At 49.4% G+C, this 18154-nt stretch overlaps 1 protein-coding gene across 9 annotated transcripts in view; it reads left to right on the top strand.

The window, feature by feature from the left end:
• The window catches only part of DAGLA (diacylglycerol lipase alpha), a 77458-nt gene extending 65654 nt beyond the window's left edge, over positions 1-11804 (top strand). For all 9 annotated transcript variants that reach the window (XM_088175527.1, XM_088175525.1, XM_088175522.1 and 6 more), the window contains 6 exons: positions 265-333; positions 1315-1387; positions 2152-2348; positions 3152-3281; positions 3738-3919; positions 4523-11804. In XM_088175527.1, coding sequence (XP_088031653.1) covers positions 265-333; positions 1315-1387; positions 2152-2348; positions 3152-3281; positions 3738-3919; positions 4523-5450 — 1579 coding nt within the window. In that variant the 3' untranslated portion in view covers positions 5451-11804. The remainder of the gene's footprint in view (positions 1-264; positions 334-1314; positions 1388-2151; positions 2349-3151; positions 3282-3737; positions 3920-4522) is intronic.
• The last annotated feature ends 6350 nt before the right edge of the window (positions 11805-18154 follow it).

The following is an 18154-nucleotide window of genomic DNA, read 5'->3' as shown; positions in this document are numbered from 1 at the left end:
ACTTCTTTGGCTGTACCACCATTCCCAAACTATTGGAAAATGACTGAGGCACTGAGTTCAGGCATTTCCTTTCCTAGCTATGTCCAGAGTCGTGTGCAGGGGAATGGTTGAGCCATGGGATGTAGAGATCAGGCTGTTTTGTCACAAGGTGCAAATCCTCAAAGCTTGGAGCAGCTTGGATTGGGGTTTGTGCCCCTGGTTTCCCTGCCACCAAACTGGGAATTAAACACTGTTTGCTTCTTCTTGCTCCTGTTTCTCTTCCAGTGAGGATGCCATGGAGTATTCCAAGGAGTTTGTGACTGCAGTGGTGCTTGGCAAAGATCTGGTGCCCAGGCAAGTGGAGAAGTGTCTGAATTCCTTGATGAATCTCTGTTGTTCTGTCCCTAATCATCTGTTTCCTGTCTGAAACACTTGGATCATCTGTTTCCAGCTTCCTCATTTTCCTGTCCTTTTATTGTTCCCTGTTTATCTTCCTGATTCCTTGTGTCACTGTGTTTTTCCTGGATACCTCTGTTGAGGTTTTTATGGGCAAATCCCTTCTGTGTGAAAGAAAAGGGGGAATGTCCTACCTCTGGAATCCTTCTTTGTGGTGCCTGGAATATCAGGTGTGCCACCTTCCTGCTTTCCTGTGTGATCTTGGCCCTGTCCTGGATGTGCTGCCACCTCATTTGGAGCAGTTTGTCCCAAAATCCCTGTTCCATGTCACCTCATCTCCAAACCAGCTCATTCCTTGTGCCTTGGCATTCCTCACCTTCCTCATCTCCTGGGATATGTTCTGCTGAGCAGGGATTTGGAGCAGGAGCCAGGCAACCTGGGATTTACCTGGATGCCATGATCCTGTCCATCCTGTCATCTGCTCAGTGGTGTCATTCAGCTCCAGGACACTTTTCCAGCACAACTGTTCTGTGCCATCTTCTGTCGTCATCTCCCTCTTTCCCTGTTCACTGATCTTATCCTGGTTATTGTCCCAGTAATTCCCTGGGACCTCTCACTCCTGGCTCCTGCTCCTGGGTGATGCCGCAGCCCACCTCTGAGTCCATCTGCTCCATGTTGTATCCTTATAGTGTCCTTTTAAACACAGTGCCTTGTTTTTCTCTGCTCTGTATCCTTCTTGTCCTGTTCCCTGCTCAGGTGTTGTGAACACATTTCCCCCTCTTCCATAATCCATAATTTTCTTCTATTCCAGACTCCTCCTTCTCCAGAATCATGTCTTAATCTCTTCCAGAATCGCATCCTCCTCTTTTCTATACCCACACTTTCTTTTCCAGAGTCACATTTTCCTCTTTTCCATGATCACATCTTCCTCTCTTCCAGGATTGGGCTCTCTCAGCTGGAGGGATTTCGCCGGCAACTTCTGGATGTTCTCCAAAGAAGCACCAAACCAAAGGTAAGCAGAAGAGGTCTCTGAGCAGGGATGGCAGGAATTTTAGTGGCAGGAAGAGTGGGTTTTTCCAGGTCTCCTCAGGATCATTATTTAGGGAACCAGAGGAATGATGGAAAGAGCTGGAGAGCTCGGTGGGATCGTTCCACCTCACTTGCTGAAACTTCGCTATCACAGATCCCAAATAACTGAGCAAGGAATTTTCTGTCTGAGCCTCTTTTAAAGTCAGTATTCCAAGTGTGGCTTTTCCTGGCCGATTAAAACTGAGAACAGGCTGGAAGTACAGCAGCTGCTGTGTTTGTGCTGCATTGGGGTGATGGTGTTCCAGGATAAATAGTCTGCTCATGTCTTGGAGATAGGAAATGTGGGAAGTTGTCCTTCCCCAGTCTTTACCATTGCACCAAGACGGAAAAAAACCCATAAAATATGAAGATTTCTAGGGTTGGAATTTACCTGGAGAGGGTATATAATTGAGAAAGGAAAACCAACTTTCAGAAACACTTGTATCATCTCTGTCTCCAGCTTCCCTGTTTTCCTGTATTTTTATTATTCCTTATTTATTCTCAGTGTCACTGATTTTCCTGGACACCTCTGTTGGTGTTTCACACACCTTCCTTAGGCAAATCCCTCCTGTGTGAAAGAAAACAGGGAATATCCTGCCTCTGGAATTCTTTAAACCTCCCAAGTCTTATGAGGCAATTCTGCTTTTTATTTGCTTTTCTCTCCTCAAATCCTCCTTCCTCTCTCTCTCTCTCTCTTTGTGGGAACAGTGGCGGATCATTGTGGGGGCCACCAAGTGCATTCCCAAATCCGAGCTTCCCGAGGAGCCGGAGGAGAACTCGGTGACGAGCAACCGGCTCTGGACACATCCCAGTGACCTGACCATTGCCCTGAGTGCCAGCACCCCCCTGTACCCCCCTGGCCGCATCATCCACGTGGTGCACAACCACCCTGCTGAGCAGTGCTGGTGAGTCCTGCAATTCCTGCTGGAATTCTTCCTGGAAAACTCTTCCCTGACACAAGGAAAAGGGGGTTTTCTTCCTCACTGTCTCAGTGGTTGTGTCTGCTGGCAGAGTTAGGAATGGTCGGGGTTGGAAGGGACTGTGAAGATCCAGGGGCAGGGATGCCTTCCACCAGACCAGGTTGCTCCAAGCCCAGTCCAGCCTGAATTTGAACACTTCCAGGGATGGGGCAGCCACAGCTTCCCTTGGAAATCCATCCCAGTTTACCAGTCTCACCACCCTCACAGGGAAGAGTTTTTTCCAATATCTAAACCAGCACATGGAATGCTGTAATGGTTCAGGTTGGAAGGGACTTAGGATCATCCATTTCTATCCCCTGCCATGGGCAGGGACACCTTTCACCATCCCAGGTTGCTCCAAGCCCATCCAACCTGTTCCATCCCTGAAACACTTCCAGGGGTGGGGCAGCCACAGCTTTTCTGGACAGCCTGTGACAGAGCCTCTGCACCCTCTCAGGGAAGAATTCTTTCCCAATATCCAATCTAAACCCACCCTCTTTCAGCTTAAAGCTGCTCCCCCTTTTCCCATTATTCTAGGCCCTTGTCCAAAGTCTTTTTCCTCTTTAGATGATGATTAGCCCATGGATAATCATGTCTCTGTTGGATAATGCAGGATTTTGGAGCAATACTTCAACAGCTCCTCCCCATTTTTCCTCCTTTTCTCCTTCTGCATCCTGCTGTTTTCACATACCAAAACAATGCCCTGCTCTTCCATCCCATTTTCCCTGTTGTCTGGACCCCTTTTCCAGCTGCTGTGAGCAGGAGGACCCCACCTACTTTGCCATCTGGGGGGACAACAAGGCCTTCAACGAGGTGATCATCTCCCCAGCCATGCTGCATGAACACCTCCCCTACGTGGTCATGGAAGGGCTCAACAAGGTAAGGCAGGGAATAGCCATCCCAAAAAACACTGGGACAAGCTGGCAGGGAATTGCCATCCCAAAAAACACTGGGACAAGCCAGCCTTGCCCTGGAATGTTGCTGGGTAAATACACCAGGCCCTTTATTTCGGAGGAGGAATGGGGATGCTCCTGGTCAGTCTTGCACAGGGTATTGGAGTAGAACGTGGTGAGGTCTGGGAATGGAATTCCCAAAATCCCAGATGCTCCTTTTTCCAAATTTCATGTCAGAGTAACGTGAGGTTGGGTGCTGATAGTTCATTCCAGGAGCTGCCATTAGACTGGAGCCCAGGTGACGGCCAAGGATGTTTCAGGATTTATCCATCTAATCCTTTATCTCCCTGTGCTTCCAGAAGGCTCTGGGAAAACAGAGGCCAATCCAGCTGTTTGATAGCCTCCAGTCAATCCCTGCTGTTCCTCTGCTTCCCTTGGACAGGTCTTGGAGAACTACAACAAGGGGAAAACAGCTCTGCTTTCTGCAGCCAAAGTGATGGTGAGTCCTACGGAAGTGGATCTCACCCCGGAGCTGATATTCCAGAGCCAGCCCTTGCCCAGCTGCCCCACTGTGCAGATTGGAACTGGAGCCATCCCAGCAGACAGGAGGAACAGCAGTACCAAGTAAGGAGAGATTTTTCATGGAATAGTGGCTCCAGGTGTGGGTCCTCTTCCTCTTGGGGCATTGTGATCCATGATAGTGGGACAGACAGATCCATGGGCTGCCTTTGTGTCAGGGGGAAGAAATTCCTCGTGTTGCTTATGAATTTGAGTGCAACAAGGTCAGGAAAATGTATGGAAGAAACTTCCTTTTTTCTCTTTATCCAGACAGATGGGGTTTTCCCAAGGTAAAACTTGGAGCCAAATTTGGTTTGGGTTAGATGGGATTTAAGGATCACCCAGTTCCAGCCCCTGCCATGGGCAGGGACACCTTCCACCAACCCAGGTTGCTCCAAGCCCTGTCCAGCTTGGAACACTAACAGGGATAGTTCACAGCCTCTCTGGGCATGGGAGAAAGATTAATGAGCCAGGAAAAAAGGGAGAAGGGCAAGAGCTGGAGTTTGCAGTGGGAGAAGCCATTTGTGATATTTCCAGCTGGGAGGACAGAGCGAGAAGAGATTCCCTGGAGTTGTGGATGCCTCTGCTTGGAGAAGCTGTGTGAGAACCCATGGATCCTCTGGCTGTTCTGGGATTCTGCAGCCTCATGTTCTCTGTTTCCTATTGCAGGAGCAAATCCCATTCGGAAATCAGCCTGGAGGGATTCTACGAGACGAAGCCTCTTTCTCCCGTGCAGAAGGATCCCGTGGAGCTGCTTCTCCTGGACACTAAGGAACGTCTCTCCGTGGAGCTCCAGGACCGCCGTGCCCCTCTGGCCACCATGGAGAGCCTCTCGGACAACGAATCCATCTACAGCTTCGATTCCCGGCGCTCCTCCGGTTTCCGGAGCATCCGGGGCTCCCCCAGCCTCCATGCGGTCATGGAGAAGGACGAGACGCATTGCTTTTATATAGACCCCGCTATCCCTGAGGAAAACCCTTCCCTCAGCTCCCGGACAGAGCTGCTGGCTGCTGACAGCCTCTCCAAGCATTCCCAGGAGACTCAGCCCCCGGAAAACGTCCTCAACAGCGGCGGCACCACCCCCCAGCGTCGCTGCAGCGCCGAGGGCACCGGGAGCGACGGGGAGCGCACGTCCTTGTCCCCTCGGGAAGAGCCTGCGCTCCACAACGGCCGCCTGGCCGACGTTCCCAGTCCCCAGGTGCTGGAATTCGCCGAGTTCATCGACAGCCTCTTCAACCTGGACAGCAAAAGCAGCTCCTTCCAGGACATTTACTGCATGATGGTGTCGGACAGCTCCAGCGACTTTGCGGAGATTCCCAAATCCGTCAGCGACCAGGAGATCCTGCTGAGGGCACAGTACGAGCCTAACTTAGTCCCAAAGCCCCCGAGGTTGTTTGCGGGCTCGACGGATCCTTCATCAGGAATCTCTGTGTCGCCCTCTTTCCCCCTTAGTTCATCCGGAGAACTCATGGATATCACTCCCACGGGTGTGAGCAGCCAGGAGTGCCTGGCCACGGACAAAATCCGGACTTCCACCCCCTCCGGACACGTAACCAGCCCTGCCAAGCAGGACGACCTCATGATTTCAGCCCTTTAGTGCAGGGGAAAAGGGGTGGAATGATCCCAGTGGGATAATCCATGGAGGAGGCTGTCGTCGGGCAGTTGGGATCAGAGGAGACAGCTGGAAAAATCCTTTCTGGGGTGACACAGTGGTGGTGTCTGGAGGATGGATTGTGCTGGAACCCTGTGTTTGGAGCTGGGAGAAGCTTTGCCCCACGGGGCCTGAGAGGGTCTGAGGCACTAAAGTTCCCTACCTCAGCCTGTCTCATTCCAGAGGCAGATTCCTTGCCCTGGGGCACCTGCTGAGTTTGGGAGTGAGATACCTGGATAGATGGAAGCAGGAGGGGGCCAGGCCAGATCCCTCCCGTCAGGACCGAGCCGGTGGTTTGGGAAATGAGCGGATTGAGACTTTGGGCCCTGTTGCACTACCACGGATCCGGCCCAAGATCCAATTCGGCACACTTCCATGGGGATTGCTTTTGTAGGACACTCCTGTTTTAAAGCCATTGGGGCTGTATTCCCCCCAAATCCAGTCCCCCCCTTCCCGGCCAGGCACAGCAGGAATGGGGCTGGCACCGTGGTTTCTCTCCCCCGAGCACTCCTGAGAGGGAAGGACGCTGTTCCCAAGAGCCCAATCCCTCTGCCACGTCCCTCCTTTGGCAGAAAGTTCTCCTGGATATCACCCCCATCACTCCTCGCTTCCCTGGACCCCTCTAAGCTGGCAACATTCCTGTGGGACTGCCAGGATTCTCATCTCAGAGCTGCATGGATATGGATGGATGGGTGGATCAACTGCAAAATGCACCTGGCATTATTTTCCAGGCCCCTGTGGAGTCTGGGAGTCTCTCCTGTATCCCTGGGGGTCCTCACACCACTCATATGCAGCATCCACGGATCAGTGCCAGCCTCTGTCATTGGGAATTCAGGGAAAAGATGGATTTTTTTGTTTTTTTTTTCCCCCAGTGTTGCAATCTCTTGTATGTTTACAGAGCTGCTGAGCTGGTTGGAAGGTATTTATTAAGGAAATAGGGAAGGAAAATCCATGGTCATCATCTCCTTCCCATGCTGTTCCCTCTGGGGACTGAGGGAAGAGAGGATGGGCAGGCAGAATTCCAAGCCCCCTGCTTCCCAAGTGGCTTGGATTCAGGAGTAACTGCCTACCCCCTCTTCCACCCTCTTCCCACCTGCACAATTCCATATAGGAAAGCTTGAGCAAGTTGTTAGGAAAACTACCTGAGCCTCTGGGCCCAGAGGAGCCTGCTCCACCTCTCCAGGCAGGTTTTCCAGTGATGGGAGCAGGAGGAAAACTACCTATCCTAGGAAATGAAACATTCTTGGGACCTGGAAAAGGCCTTGAATTGCCACAGCTCCCCCTCAAAAGCTCAGCAGTTACTGATGGCTCTCCCCAGAGCTCTGTCCTCCCTCTCTGGAAAAGAAATTCCTGGTTTAACTTTCTTAGAATCCTGTGGTTGCTCCCTTTTCCCCTCCTTAGCAGTGCTGTTTCCATTGTGGGAGGACTCTGTGCTTTCCAGGAGCTCAGCTCCTGGCAAATCTCAGGCTTCCTTGTTGTCCATGTGGGCTCTGGAAGCCCTGGGATGGGTCAGAGCTGTGCTTCCCAGGAGCCAGTGGGATCTGATGCCATCGAGGAGCACTTTATAACCAGTGTGCATTGATGTAAATAACCCTGGGTTCACGGAATTCCACTGGATTCTGGCTGCAAGTGCTGATATCCCACTCCATCCAGTGTGGGATGCTCCAGCCCCTGCTCCTTACCCATTTCAGAGCCTTCAGAAGTGCTTCAAGCAGCCAGGAAAACATTTTCCCTGTGGTTTAAGGTTCCAAAGGTGACCTTTCCCTGAGTGGAATCAGAGGGAGAAAGCCTCTCTGGATTCAGAGGGATTTGGAGAAGGAAAAGTCCTTTTATTCTGAGCAACCAGAAGTTCTTTTTGCTTTTGTAGATCCTTAAAAAAGGAGCAGGGAGCAGGTGGTTTGGGAGCACAGCACAGGGTAAGGAGGAATTCCTGCACTCAGGAAACACTACCGAGGTGATTTTTCAGGAATACGCACAAAAATCTGGGAAGGTTTGAGGGGAAAAGGGGAGCTGAGGGGCAGGGAGGCTGGGGCTAGCAGGCTAGCTCCCCTCCTGGCCCAAGAGTCGGGATAAGGAGCTCATTCCTGTCCTTATTCCCGGCAGGAATTAACCCTTAGCACTAAGGCAGAGCTTGGGATCTGCAAAGCACTTTAAAACATTAAGGAAAAGGATCATCTCCGTCCCTGGGAGTGACAGGGATACCTGGGATTAGATGGAACTACTGGTGGGAGGTGCCTCCAGGTGAGGAAAAGTGGGATATCTCCCTCCTAAAATGATTCCAGTGGGAACCTGCTGATGTTCCATGGCTCAAATGTTGCACTAGAAAGTCCCTTCCCTGACATTCCTCTGCCGTGTCCTGGAAGACTCAATCCTTGGGTGGCTGTTTCCTTCTCTGTGCCATTGGAACTGTGTCCCATGGGAATGACCTTCCCTTGCCCTGACAGGAAGCAGTCTGCAATGCTGCAGGGTTTTGTTTTTGGTTTTTTTTGCTCTGTGATCACTGGACTTTGGAAAAGCCTGGAAATACATAATTCCTGGGAGCTGGGCTTGCCACAGGTCAAGGAGTAAAGGCACAAAAGAACCCCTCGAAGGTTCTCATTGTATCCTGTCAAGGATAATTCCTGGTTTTTGTTGACAAACAGATTTGATCCCAGTCCTCCCAAATGAAATCCACTTGTTCTTGGAATTATTTCTGCTTTAAATGTCTCTGTGTCTTGATCCCCAGCATTCTGTGTCTCCATTCTCATCACTTCTTTGCTATCTGGGCACTTGGAAAGGCTGATCTCCCATTTCCTCCTGGAAAAGCACACCTGGAATGCTGAAATAAATGTTAAAGCTGCAGCTACCTCCTTCATCTGTACTGTACACACTTCCTGCTTTCTCTTCCCACTCTGTCTTTGGGAATACAAAGCATCTCCAGTTTTCCAGATCTCTTGGCTTCTGCTTCTTCCTCTTCAGCTTTGTGCCTTCTGATCTTTGGATATTCCCATGATATTCCAACAGGATGTTCCACCCCGTGCACAGGCAGTGCTGGAAGTGCCTGACACCCCAGATCCCAGACCAGGTCACACATTCCATGACATTCTGATCCTTCTTCTTGGACTGAGTGACCTTTGAAGGTCCTTTCCAACACAAACTATTCCAAGAGTTCCTTGGCAGAGGAATGGAGCTGAGGTTCTTCTGCACCAGTAAATTGATTTTATTGTTGCTTTTATTGCAGGAATGCCAAAAATTTGGGAAGGATCCTGCAGTGCTGAGGATATACTGGCCCTTTTCCAATATTTATCATTATTCCTTCTCCTTTGGGGCTTGCCTTCTCCATTTCGAATATTCATTTCCTCCTAAAACTTCTCTCTTTTCTTTGCTCCCTGTTCCTCTTACCTATTTCAGGAGCCACCTCATCCCTCCCTTCTCTCAGGGTGCTGGTGGCTCATTCCACATCCTTGGTAGCACATGGGAAACATGGGAAAACTATTCCAAAGCAGTTAAAAGGGATTCTTGGAACTTTTTTGGAACTTTTTTCCAAAGCAAACAGGATTTGTAGGAGGTGTTCTGGCCTCTGCAGAGGGCTGGGATGGCAGAGGGTGGGGAGTGTGGATACAGAATTCCAGTGATTCCCAGTTCTGTTCTTTTAGGATGTTAGATTCCAGGAACATTTGATGATCTTGGAAACAGATTTCCAAGGACATGTAAGAAGGAGGAAAATCTCCAAGCGTGGGGATGCAGGATCAGTATCTAACACATTCTCCATGCACTTTGATGTTTTCCCAGCTTTTGCTGCTCTTTTCCTGCAGGCAGATAATATTATTTCCATGGAATCGCCCACACAGCTTTCATTTACAAATTGGGACATAGGAATAATCAGGATTACCCCTGGCAATGGGAATTAGGTGGGATTAATTATTGCTGGAATGGGTGTATTTGGATTTGTGTTTTGAGGCTGTATCCAAGAATCTCCATTGAATTTCCATGGGTAGCAGAGCCCTTCTGTGTTTGCCTTGGGAATTGCTGGGCTGGAGCTCCCGTCCATGCTGGGTTTATCCATTCTGGGATATTTTTCCCTTGGCAATAGGACATTCTGGCTTTGCAGGATAGGAACAGGAATATTTAATTCCCATGGGTTTAAGGGATAGTGGTTGTAGCTGCAGCCTTCGAGGAACATCCAAACATTGCCTAGAGAGGTGTGGATTCCTCATTCTTGGAAATATTCCAGGCCAGGTTGGATAAGGCTTGGAACAACCTGGGCTAGGGAAAGATGTCTCCCTGCTCATGGCAACGGGTGGGAGCTTCCAAATGATTCTGGAATTCTGTGATTTCCTGCTTGCAGTGTTGTGGTGCTGCAGAAAGGGAAGGTTGGAATTGCAGCAGCATGGATTGCTCTGCTGAGAAATCCCTCTGAAAGAAGCAGTTGGGAAGCACTGCCTGGAACTGAACTCACTGCTTTGTTCCCAGAGCCTGTGCAGTGCTGATTTTTGGGAAGAGCTGCTGGATTTCGGGAAGAGCCTCATTTCTTGTGCCAAAGCTCCCTCTCATGGCTCCTGTGTGGAGGAAGCAATGCTGCATGGATCCTGCTGGAGGCAAACACTGCCCATCCTTGGCAGCTGTGGGAAGAAGGAGAGGAAGGAATATTGCAGCTGGAAGCTGGGATTCAGTCTGGGAGTCCTTTGCTCTCCAGTCAGATTCACAGGGGAGTTATGGATCGAGAGAGGGATGGGAAGAGGGCTGGATCAGCAGTCACTGATGATTTTCCACTTCTTCCAGCTCCAAGGAGCTGCTTGAGGGCTGGAAATTCCAAACAGCCAAGGATTAGGGCAAATCCTGGCTTTGTCGTAGGGAATCACCATCAGCCTCTGAGTGCTTTTCTGTCTCCATTCCCATTGCTTTTTCCATGTTTTTTGAGTTCATACTTGTTGTGCCTTTGTTCTCCCTGACTTCAGGTCCCAGATTTCTGGGATCAGACATTTCCCACCTTCCTTTCCCACTTCTCTGGGAGTATGGAAGTGGGGCCAAGGCCTGGTAGGAGCTGCCCTTGCTCCCGAGCTCTCCCTGTTCTGCCTCAGCCAGGACTTCCCACATCTTCCCACTATTCCCTGCTGCCTGAGGTCGTATCCAAGTGCCAAAAGCAAATCTTGACCTGAGGCAGATGATTTCTTCCAACCCACACTGCATTTCTCCCTGGCTCTGGAGCAGCTCCCTTCCAAAGGTAGGCTCCCTGGGAATTCTTCCTGTTTTCCTTGTGTCCAATCCCTCTGCCATCACCGTGTCACACCATGCTCTGTGTGACTTTCCCACCTTCCAAACACACTTGTGGGAGGAGGGGAACCTGTCCCTGTCTTCACCTCTTGATTCCTGAAAATCCTTGCAGCACAGGAACAAGCCTTGACGTTGTTTTTTCTTTGGGATTCCACTTCCCTGCTTCCCATCCCGGGCTTTGTGCAGTTCTGATGGCTCAGAGTTGGAAATCCCAGGTGGGGGTGGCACAGACCTGTCCTGCTAGGATATCCAATTTTGGGAAGTTTGTGTGCAAAAGGATCCTGGCAGGGGTTTTTCCTAGGACACTGCCACACCCTTTGGGACATAACTCCTTTCCTGGGATGTCCCCAGAGCTTGGTGGTGGCAAAGTGGCCTCACTTGCAGCTCCAGCTTCCCACCTTTCCCTGCGTAAGTCCAGGGAATACTCTTGAGCTTCTGTCCTGATGCTAAGCAGAATTCCTAATGGCACAGGGATATTTGGGGATGGGCTGTGCCTCTCTGTCTGGAATGTTGTGCCCTGCAAGCCCCTTTCCTTTGGCTCTGCCTCTCTGGAAAAGCCCTTCCTGCCTGTCACCTGTGTTCAATCCCATGCTGGGACAGCTCAGAGCAGGATACCTCTGGATTCATTTCCTGCTGGATCCTAATTGCCTCCTTAGAGCTGAAGCCTTTGGCATTTTTGGGAGAACCAGCCCTTCCAGGGAGCTCTGAGGCATTCCCACTGCTTCTGGCCAGGCTTGGAGCACTTGGATATGCAACTGGGGGGGAAAACAGCCCAGCATCCTGCATCCCCGTGCTCATCCCAGGAATGCTGCCCTCTGAATCCCTGCTCCGAGCTGCCCCAGCATGAAGATTCCAAGGAAACTCAAGCACTCCTCATGTGCCCTTCATTCTCCACGTGACTTTTTTTGTACCTCTGTACGAAGGATCCGAACTAATCCCGCTGTAAAGAAAGATCTGGATGAATTATAACCTAATTCCAGAAACATGGATGTATATAAATTTTCTGTATATTCTATGGCACTCTGTATAAAATGGATGTTGGAAGCATGGCTGGAGTATGTGACTGTTCCCAAGGATGTCCTGGACACGGATGGTTGGGAATTGCCTGAGGTTTCTGCCTTAAAGGGTGGTGAGTGAGTTGGAGAGGTGGGAAGGACACCAGGAACTGGATCTGCAGCTCTTGGGAAGAATTTGGGGAATCACTGGGGGTTGGCTGTTCCTTCTCCAGCTCTCTCTGTTCTGGGTCTCAGCCTTTGGAGTGGGAAAACATTTGGGGGAACATCCAGAGGTTGTGGATTTGCCATCCCATGGCCAGGTTGGAGCAAGCTGGAAGTTGCCCTGGAAGTAGTGGAAGGTGTCCCTGCCCATGGCAGGGATGGAACGGGACTGGATCTTTAAGGTCCCTTCCTACCCAAACCATTCCAGGATTCCATGATCACTGTCCCTTGAGATGAGTTCTAGGAATCTCTCCTTGTGTGGAGAAGGAAATTAAGGAAGGAACTGGATGCTTTTGAGTTATTCCAAGTTAAATTCAACCTGTCATATAAAAAGAAGGATTTTAGTGCAAACAGGGAATTTTTTGGGAGTGGATGGGAATGACAGGGAGAGAAGAGGAGCATGTGTGCTCTCAGTCAAGGATATATCCCAAATATTCCATCTCTTGCATATTCCAGCCTGTACAGTGTGGAGATCTCCCCTTTGGATGAACATGAAGGTGCTGGGATCCTTGTGTGAGCTGGATGAGTCCAAACTGGGATTTTCCCAGAGCCCTGCAGGACACAGCTCTGGAGTTGTACAGCAGAATCTCACTGCCTGAGAGCTGCTCCCAGCTGAATAATTCCACATAATTCATATTCTAGGAAAGGGAAAAGCTGCACTCATGGCTTACAGGGTTGGGGAATAAGGGCAGGAGAAGTCCTGGAGCTCACTGACCAGCCAGGAGAAATCCAGGGAGAAAAGGAATGCCTGGAAGTGTGTAATCCTATTAATGGCTGCATGGATTGTTTTTATGGCTGCTCCTGAAGGGACTATCAGGGAATTAAGAGCTCAAAGGTGGCTGAACTACTGAGTTCCTATAAAATTGCCTATAAAAAGTGCTGGAATGTTGAAGTGCCTGATGTTTTGGGGTGGCTTTGTGGGATTTTTTTTTCCCTACCCGGAGCTATATCAGCCTCATAAAAGGATATTGGCTCTTCTGGAAACCCTTCCTCTCCTGGGGAAGGAAAACATCCAACTCTGGCTGCTATCCTTGGATAAACACGGAATAATCCATGTTTAGAAGAGCCTGCTTTAATTCAGTTTTTAAGGATGAAAATATATGGATGTGGACACAGCAGGAATGGGGGATGCTGCTATAAAACCTATTAAAAGCCTTCCTTAGGGATGTAGTCATGTTTTCCAAGGAGATTCTCCAGCTGCTGGGTGTGTTGGTGGCCTCAGGAAAAGAATTCCAGCTTATTGAGAAAAGTTGTTTCCAATCCATTGACAAAAAATCCGGAACTACAGAAAAAAAAAAAAACCCAAAACACTTTTTACAACAAATTTTTGAAGCGTTCCCCAGCATGCAAAGAAAATGAGGGAAAATAATGGGAATATTTAATTAACTAAAGCTGGGATCTAATTGTTAATTAATTCAATGGAAACTGGCATGGCACAAATAATTCCTCAGGGTTTTCCCAAGCATTCCAGGTTGTATTTCAATTGGAAAAGAGGGAAAGGAAACCATGATCTGAGGGTGATGGTCCAGATGTAATTCCTGGCCTCTTCCAGTAGCATTTGCATTTTCCTGCCTCCTCAGCAATGTCTCCTTGGATTTTCCAGCAATTTGTACTCATCCTTCCCACCCCAGAACTTCCTTGGAAAGCACATCCAGCCCTTGTGGCCATGTTTGTCTTGCTGGAGTGGACAGGGGTTTTCCATGGATCCTGGATGTCCTCACTGGGAGCGGGTGGGTGACACTTCCCTGCTCCAGGCCTGGGTTGAGTCCTTGTGCTTCCAGCTCCAGAGGTCTCCCAGGACATGTGTATATTCCTTTATAAATCAATGGAGGTGTTCTCTCTGTCTTGGGAATGAACCCTTTGGAGTTAATGGATAACCAGGAAGGGATTGATCCACCCGGGTCTCCTGCCAGGAGGAGATAACAGAGGGAGCTCTGCTTCCGCCTCCAGCAGGGTGGGAGCTTCCCTGGGGGTTGGAAAGGATTTCCCAAAGAATCTGTGGCTGCTTCATCCCTGGAAACGTCAAGTCCAGGTTGGAAAAAGCTTGGAGCATCCTGGGATAGTGGCAGGTGTCCCTGCCCGTGGCAGTGGATGGAATGGGATAAGCTTTGAGGTCCCTTCCCACCCAAACCATCTGGGATTTGGGGAATTTGTGCCTGGATTGGGATGGTTTGTGAGTAGGAGATTCCAAGTATTCCAGCATCTCCAACAGTGACACAGCAGCTTCTTTGGGACTTGGTCCCAGCAGGAGAAATGGTCTCATATCCATTGGGTATCCCTGGATCCATGATCCCTGCTCAGCTGAGCCTCATGTGAACCAGATCGATGATTCTGGCGCCCTTCCAGAGACTGAGGTGTCCGTGCTCAGAGCTGGTGGAAAAAGGTTAAAAATAGACTCCAAATCCTTCCAGTCATACCTGGGAATCTCAGCTGGAGGTTGGGATTTGGGGGAGGGATGGGGCAAGGGAGGGGGAAATTCCTGAGTTATTGTTTTGTTGGAAACTGGACTTTGAAATTCGGCGCCGGAGGGAGCCCCGGCCACACCTTCCATGAGTAATATCCCGAGTAATATCCCTGCACCCCTTCCTGGCTCGTGCTCCTGGCAAGCCACGTGGGACAGGGAGAGCAAGGTTTGCAGGGAGCACGACCTGGAGGGGATTGGGAAGGGGGAGAAATACGGGAAATGTGGAGGGCAGGAGAAAGGAAAACCAATGAGGGAGACTGGGTTTGGATCCACTGGAGCTGCTTCCCTATGGATCAAAAGCAAGACCTTTGATTTTTGGGATTTAGAGCTCTCTAGGATCCTCTGGGGATCACACAAGTCCATCCCCAGCTCACTGCAGGAAGGGAACTGGACCATCCCATATGGATGAGGTTGGCTCCATCCCTTGGTGTGTTTTTCCAGTGGGTCTTTTCCCTTTAATCAGGTCTGGGAAGGGAAAGAGCAGAATTCCTTGGGAGAGTGGGAGCTGAGCAGGACTGAGAGGCAGGAGGAAAACTCCAGTGAGGACATGGATCATCCACACCTTGATTTAGGCACCAGGGAAGGAGGAAAGATGGGAAGGAGCAAAGATTCCTAGGGATATGTCCAGAGGAGGGTGTTCTGGAAATGGCAGCCACTGGGTGAGGGCAGAACCCTGAAATCTGAGGATGTGAATCCTTAATGAGCCATTCCCAAAGGGATTTTCCTGTCTGGTAAGGGGTGTGTGGCACTTGGGAGGGAAGCATCCTATTTTTATTGTAAATGAGTTGCTCCACAGGATTTTACACTTTAGGATGGGGAATCCCAGGCCAAGTCCAACATGGTCCAAAATCCAGGCTCAGGATCCTTTCCCAAATCTTTTGATCCTCCTTGGACCCGGCTCTATGGTCCAACACCATCACAGGCAGGAATTTGTGGAGGTGCTGGTGGAACTGGATGGGTTTTAAGGTCACTTCCCACCCAAACCATTCCAGGATTTCATGATCCCTGTTCCTCAAGATCAGTTCTAGGAATCTGTCCTTCAGTAGAGAAGTAAATTAAGGAACAAACTGGATGCTTTGAGTTATCCCAAGTTAAAGCCTTCCTGTCATATAAAAGAAGGATTTGAGTGCAAAGTTGAGTACAAGGGAATTTTTGGGAGTGGATGGGAATGACAGGGATAGAAGAGGAAGAGGAATGCTCTCAGTCAAGAATATATCCCAAATATTAAATTATGATGGATATTTGAGCCAGGATAGTGTGGAAATCTGCCCTTTGGATGCTGGGATCTTTCTGCAAGGAAAGTGAGTCCCAACTGGGATTGTCCTGCAGGGCAAGGGACACAGGGACAAAGCTCTGGAGTTGTAAAGCAGGTTCTCATGGCCTGGGGCTATTCCCAGCTGAATAATTCCATGGATGAGTTTTAAATTCCCTCCCAAGGCAAACCATTCCAGGATTCTGGGATTCTAAATCATAGAATCACGAAATATGATTCTACAAATCAAATTAGGATTTTATGAATCCATAAAAGTATGGGATATGATTCCAGGATTCTAAATGAGAGAATCAATTCAGGATTCAATATCCTGAGTTGGAATAGACCCCCTCAAGGGTCATCCTGTCCAGTTCTGACTTTAGTGCTGGGTCTAATCTTTAATTGAATATTATGGACCAACATCTAACAGAGTTTACACTGGGCTGACACTCGGCTTCCCAGGAAAAATCCATTTTCCCTTAATTTCCCTTCCTTCCCACGCAGCTTGTGCCCAAAACGGGGAGCTGAGAGCAGGAACAAGGGGAGCAAGGAATAACAATTGTCTTAATGTGGAGAGAGAGAGAGAGAGAGAAGAGAAAAAAAGCCTCGTTCTCTCCATCCCGAAATAATAGACCCATTACTGTCCCCAATCCTCAATCCCCCTCCTCTCCCGGGAGAAGAATTGGTCACTGCACAGCTGTGGGAGAGGGATAAATATATTTATATATCCCAGAGAATCTGCCCTTCTCAATTGGGATGTGGGGCTGGACAATCCCTCATTGTGCCCTGGCTGGCCTGCAGCAGAAAGGCCCCACAGTTTGGGGCTGGCAGGGCCCCGGCGCTCCGAGAACTCGGAACTTCATGGACATTATTCCCAGCGGGCCCTTCTTTATTTGATTGGAGTCATTATGGGGTGGGAGGGGCGGGGGGGGGGGGGTTGGAAAGGGGGGAGTTGGGCGTTATTGGGGATTGTGGGAACATCTGGGGAGAACAAACCACAGCTGGGCCTTCCCCTGAGGGGGCAGGGGTTGGGGCTTGGGGTGGGATTTGGGGCTGGGTTTTGGTGATTTGGGGCTGGGTTTTGGTGATTTGGGGCTGGGTTTGGATGATTTGGGGCTGGGTTTTGGTGATTTGGGGCTGGATTTAGATGATTTGGGGCTGGGTTTTGGTGATTTGGGGCTGGATTTGGATGATTTAGGGATGGATTTGGTGATTTGGGGGCTGGATTTGGTGCTTGGGGCAAGTGTAAGGTGATTTGGGGATGGTTTAAGGTAATTTGGAGCTGGATTTGGGTGATTTGAGAATTTTTGGTGGATTTAGGGCTGGATTCAAATGATTTGGGACTGGATTTTGGTGGTTTGCAGCTGGATTTGGATGAGTTAGTGCTGGATTTGGTGTTTGGGGTGATTTGGGGCTGGATTTTGATGATTTGGGGTTGGATTTTGATGATTTGGGGCTGTTTTAGGGTGATCTGTGGCTGGATTCTGGTGATTTGCAGATGGTTTTGTGGTCTGTGGCTGGAATGTGAGGCTGGATTTTGGGGATTTCCTGGTTTTGCAATTTGTGCCTGGATTTCAGTGATTTGTGTCTCTTTTAAAAACTGGATTCCAGTGATTTGTGGCTGGTTTTGGAATTTCTGGGAGGATTTTGGTGGTTTGTGGTTGGATTTTGTGCCTCAGGGCTGGTTTTATGAACAGGTTTGCTGGTTTGTGGCTACATTTTTGTAATTTGTGGTGGGTTTGGTGTTTTGTGGCTGGGCTTTTGTAGTTTCTGGATGGATTTTGGTCGTTTGAGACTGGAGTTTTGATGGTTTTTGGCTCTTTTTTGGTGCCTTGTGAATTTGGGAACAGATTTGGGTGCTCTGGGGACGGATTTTGGTTCTTTGTGAGGGTTTTTGGTGCTTTGTGCACAAATTTTGGTGCTTTTTGAGGGTTTCTGCCGCTCTCTCTGAACAGATTTTGGTACTTTGTGACTGGGGTTTTTTTGGTGGTTTCTGGATGGATTTTGGTGGCTTTGGATATTTAGTGGCTTGTGGCCATATTTTAGTGCTTTGTGGCTGTTTTTGCGGTGGTATCTGGACAGAGTTTGGTAGTTTGTGCCTGGCTTTTTGTTTTGTTTTCTGGTGATTTGTGGCTCCTTTTTTCTTGGTGCTTTAGTAGGTGTTTTTGGGGGGCTTAGGGGCTGGTTTTGGGGGCTTAGGGACTGGATTTTGGGGCTTTAGTGGCTTGATTTTTTGGGGCTTAGGGGCTGTTTTGAGGGGTTTAGGGGCTGTTTTTTGGGGGGGCTTAGGTGCTGTTTTTGGAGGCTTGGGGGCTGGTTTATGGGGGCTTAGTAGTTGGTTTTTGGGGCTTAGGTGCTGGTTTTTGAGGGGCTGGTTTTTGATGCTTTAGTGGCTGGGGTTTTGGGGGCCTTTAGTGTCTCGTTTTCTGTGCTTTAATACCTGTTTTTCGGGGGCTTAGGGACT

The sequence above is a fragment of the Sturnus vulgaris genome, chromosome 18 (assembly GCF_052056855.1).
Source record: "Sturnus vulgaris isolate bStuVul1 chromosome 18, bStuVul1.hap1, whole genome shotgun sequence".
Classification (NCBI taxonomy): domain Eukaryota; kingdom Metazoa; phylum Chordata; class Aves; order Passeriformes; family Sturnidae; genus Sturnus; species Sturnus vulgaris.
This window is presented reverse-complemented; position numbering and strand designations above follow the sequence as displayed.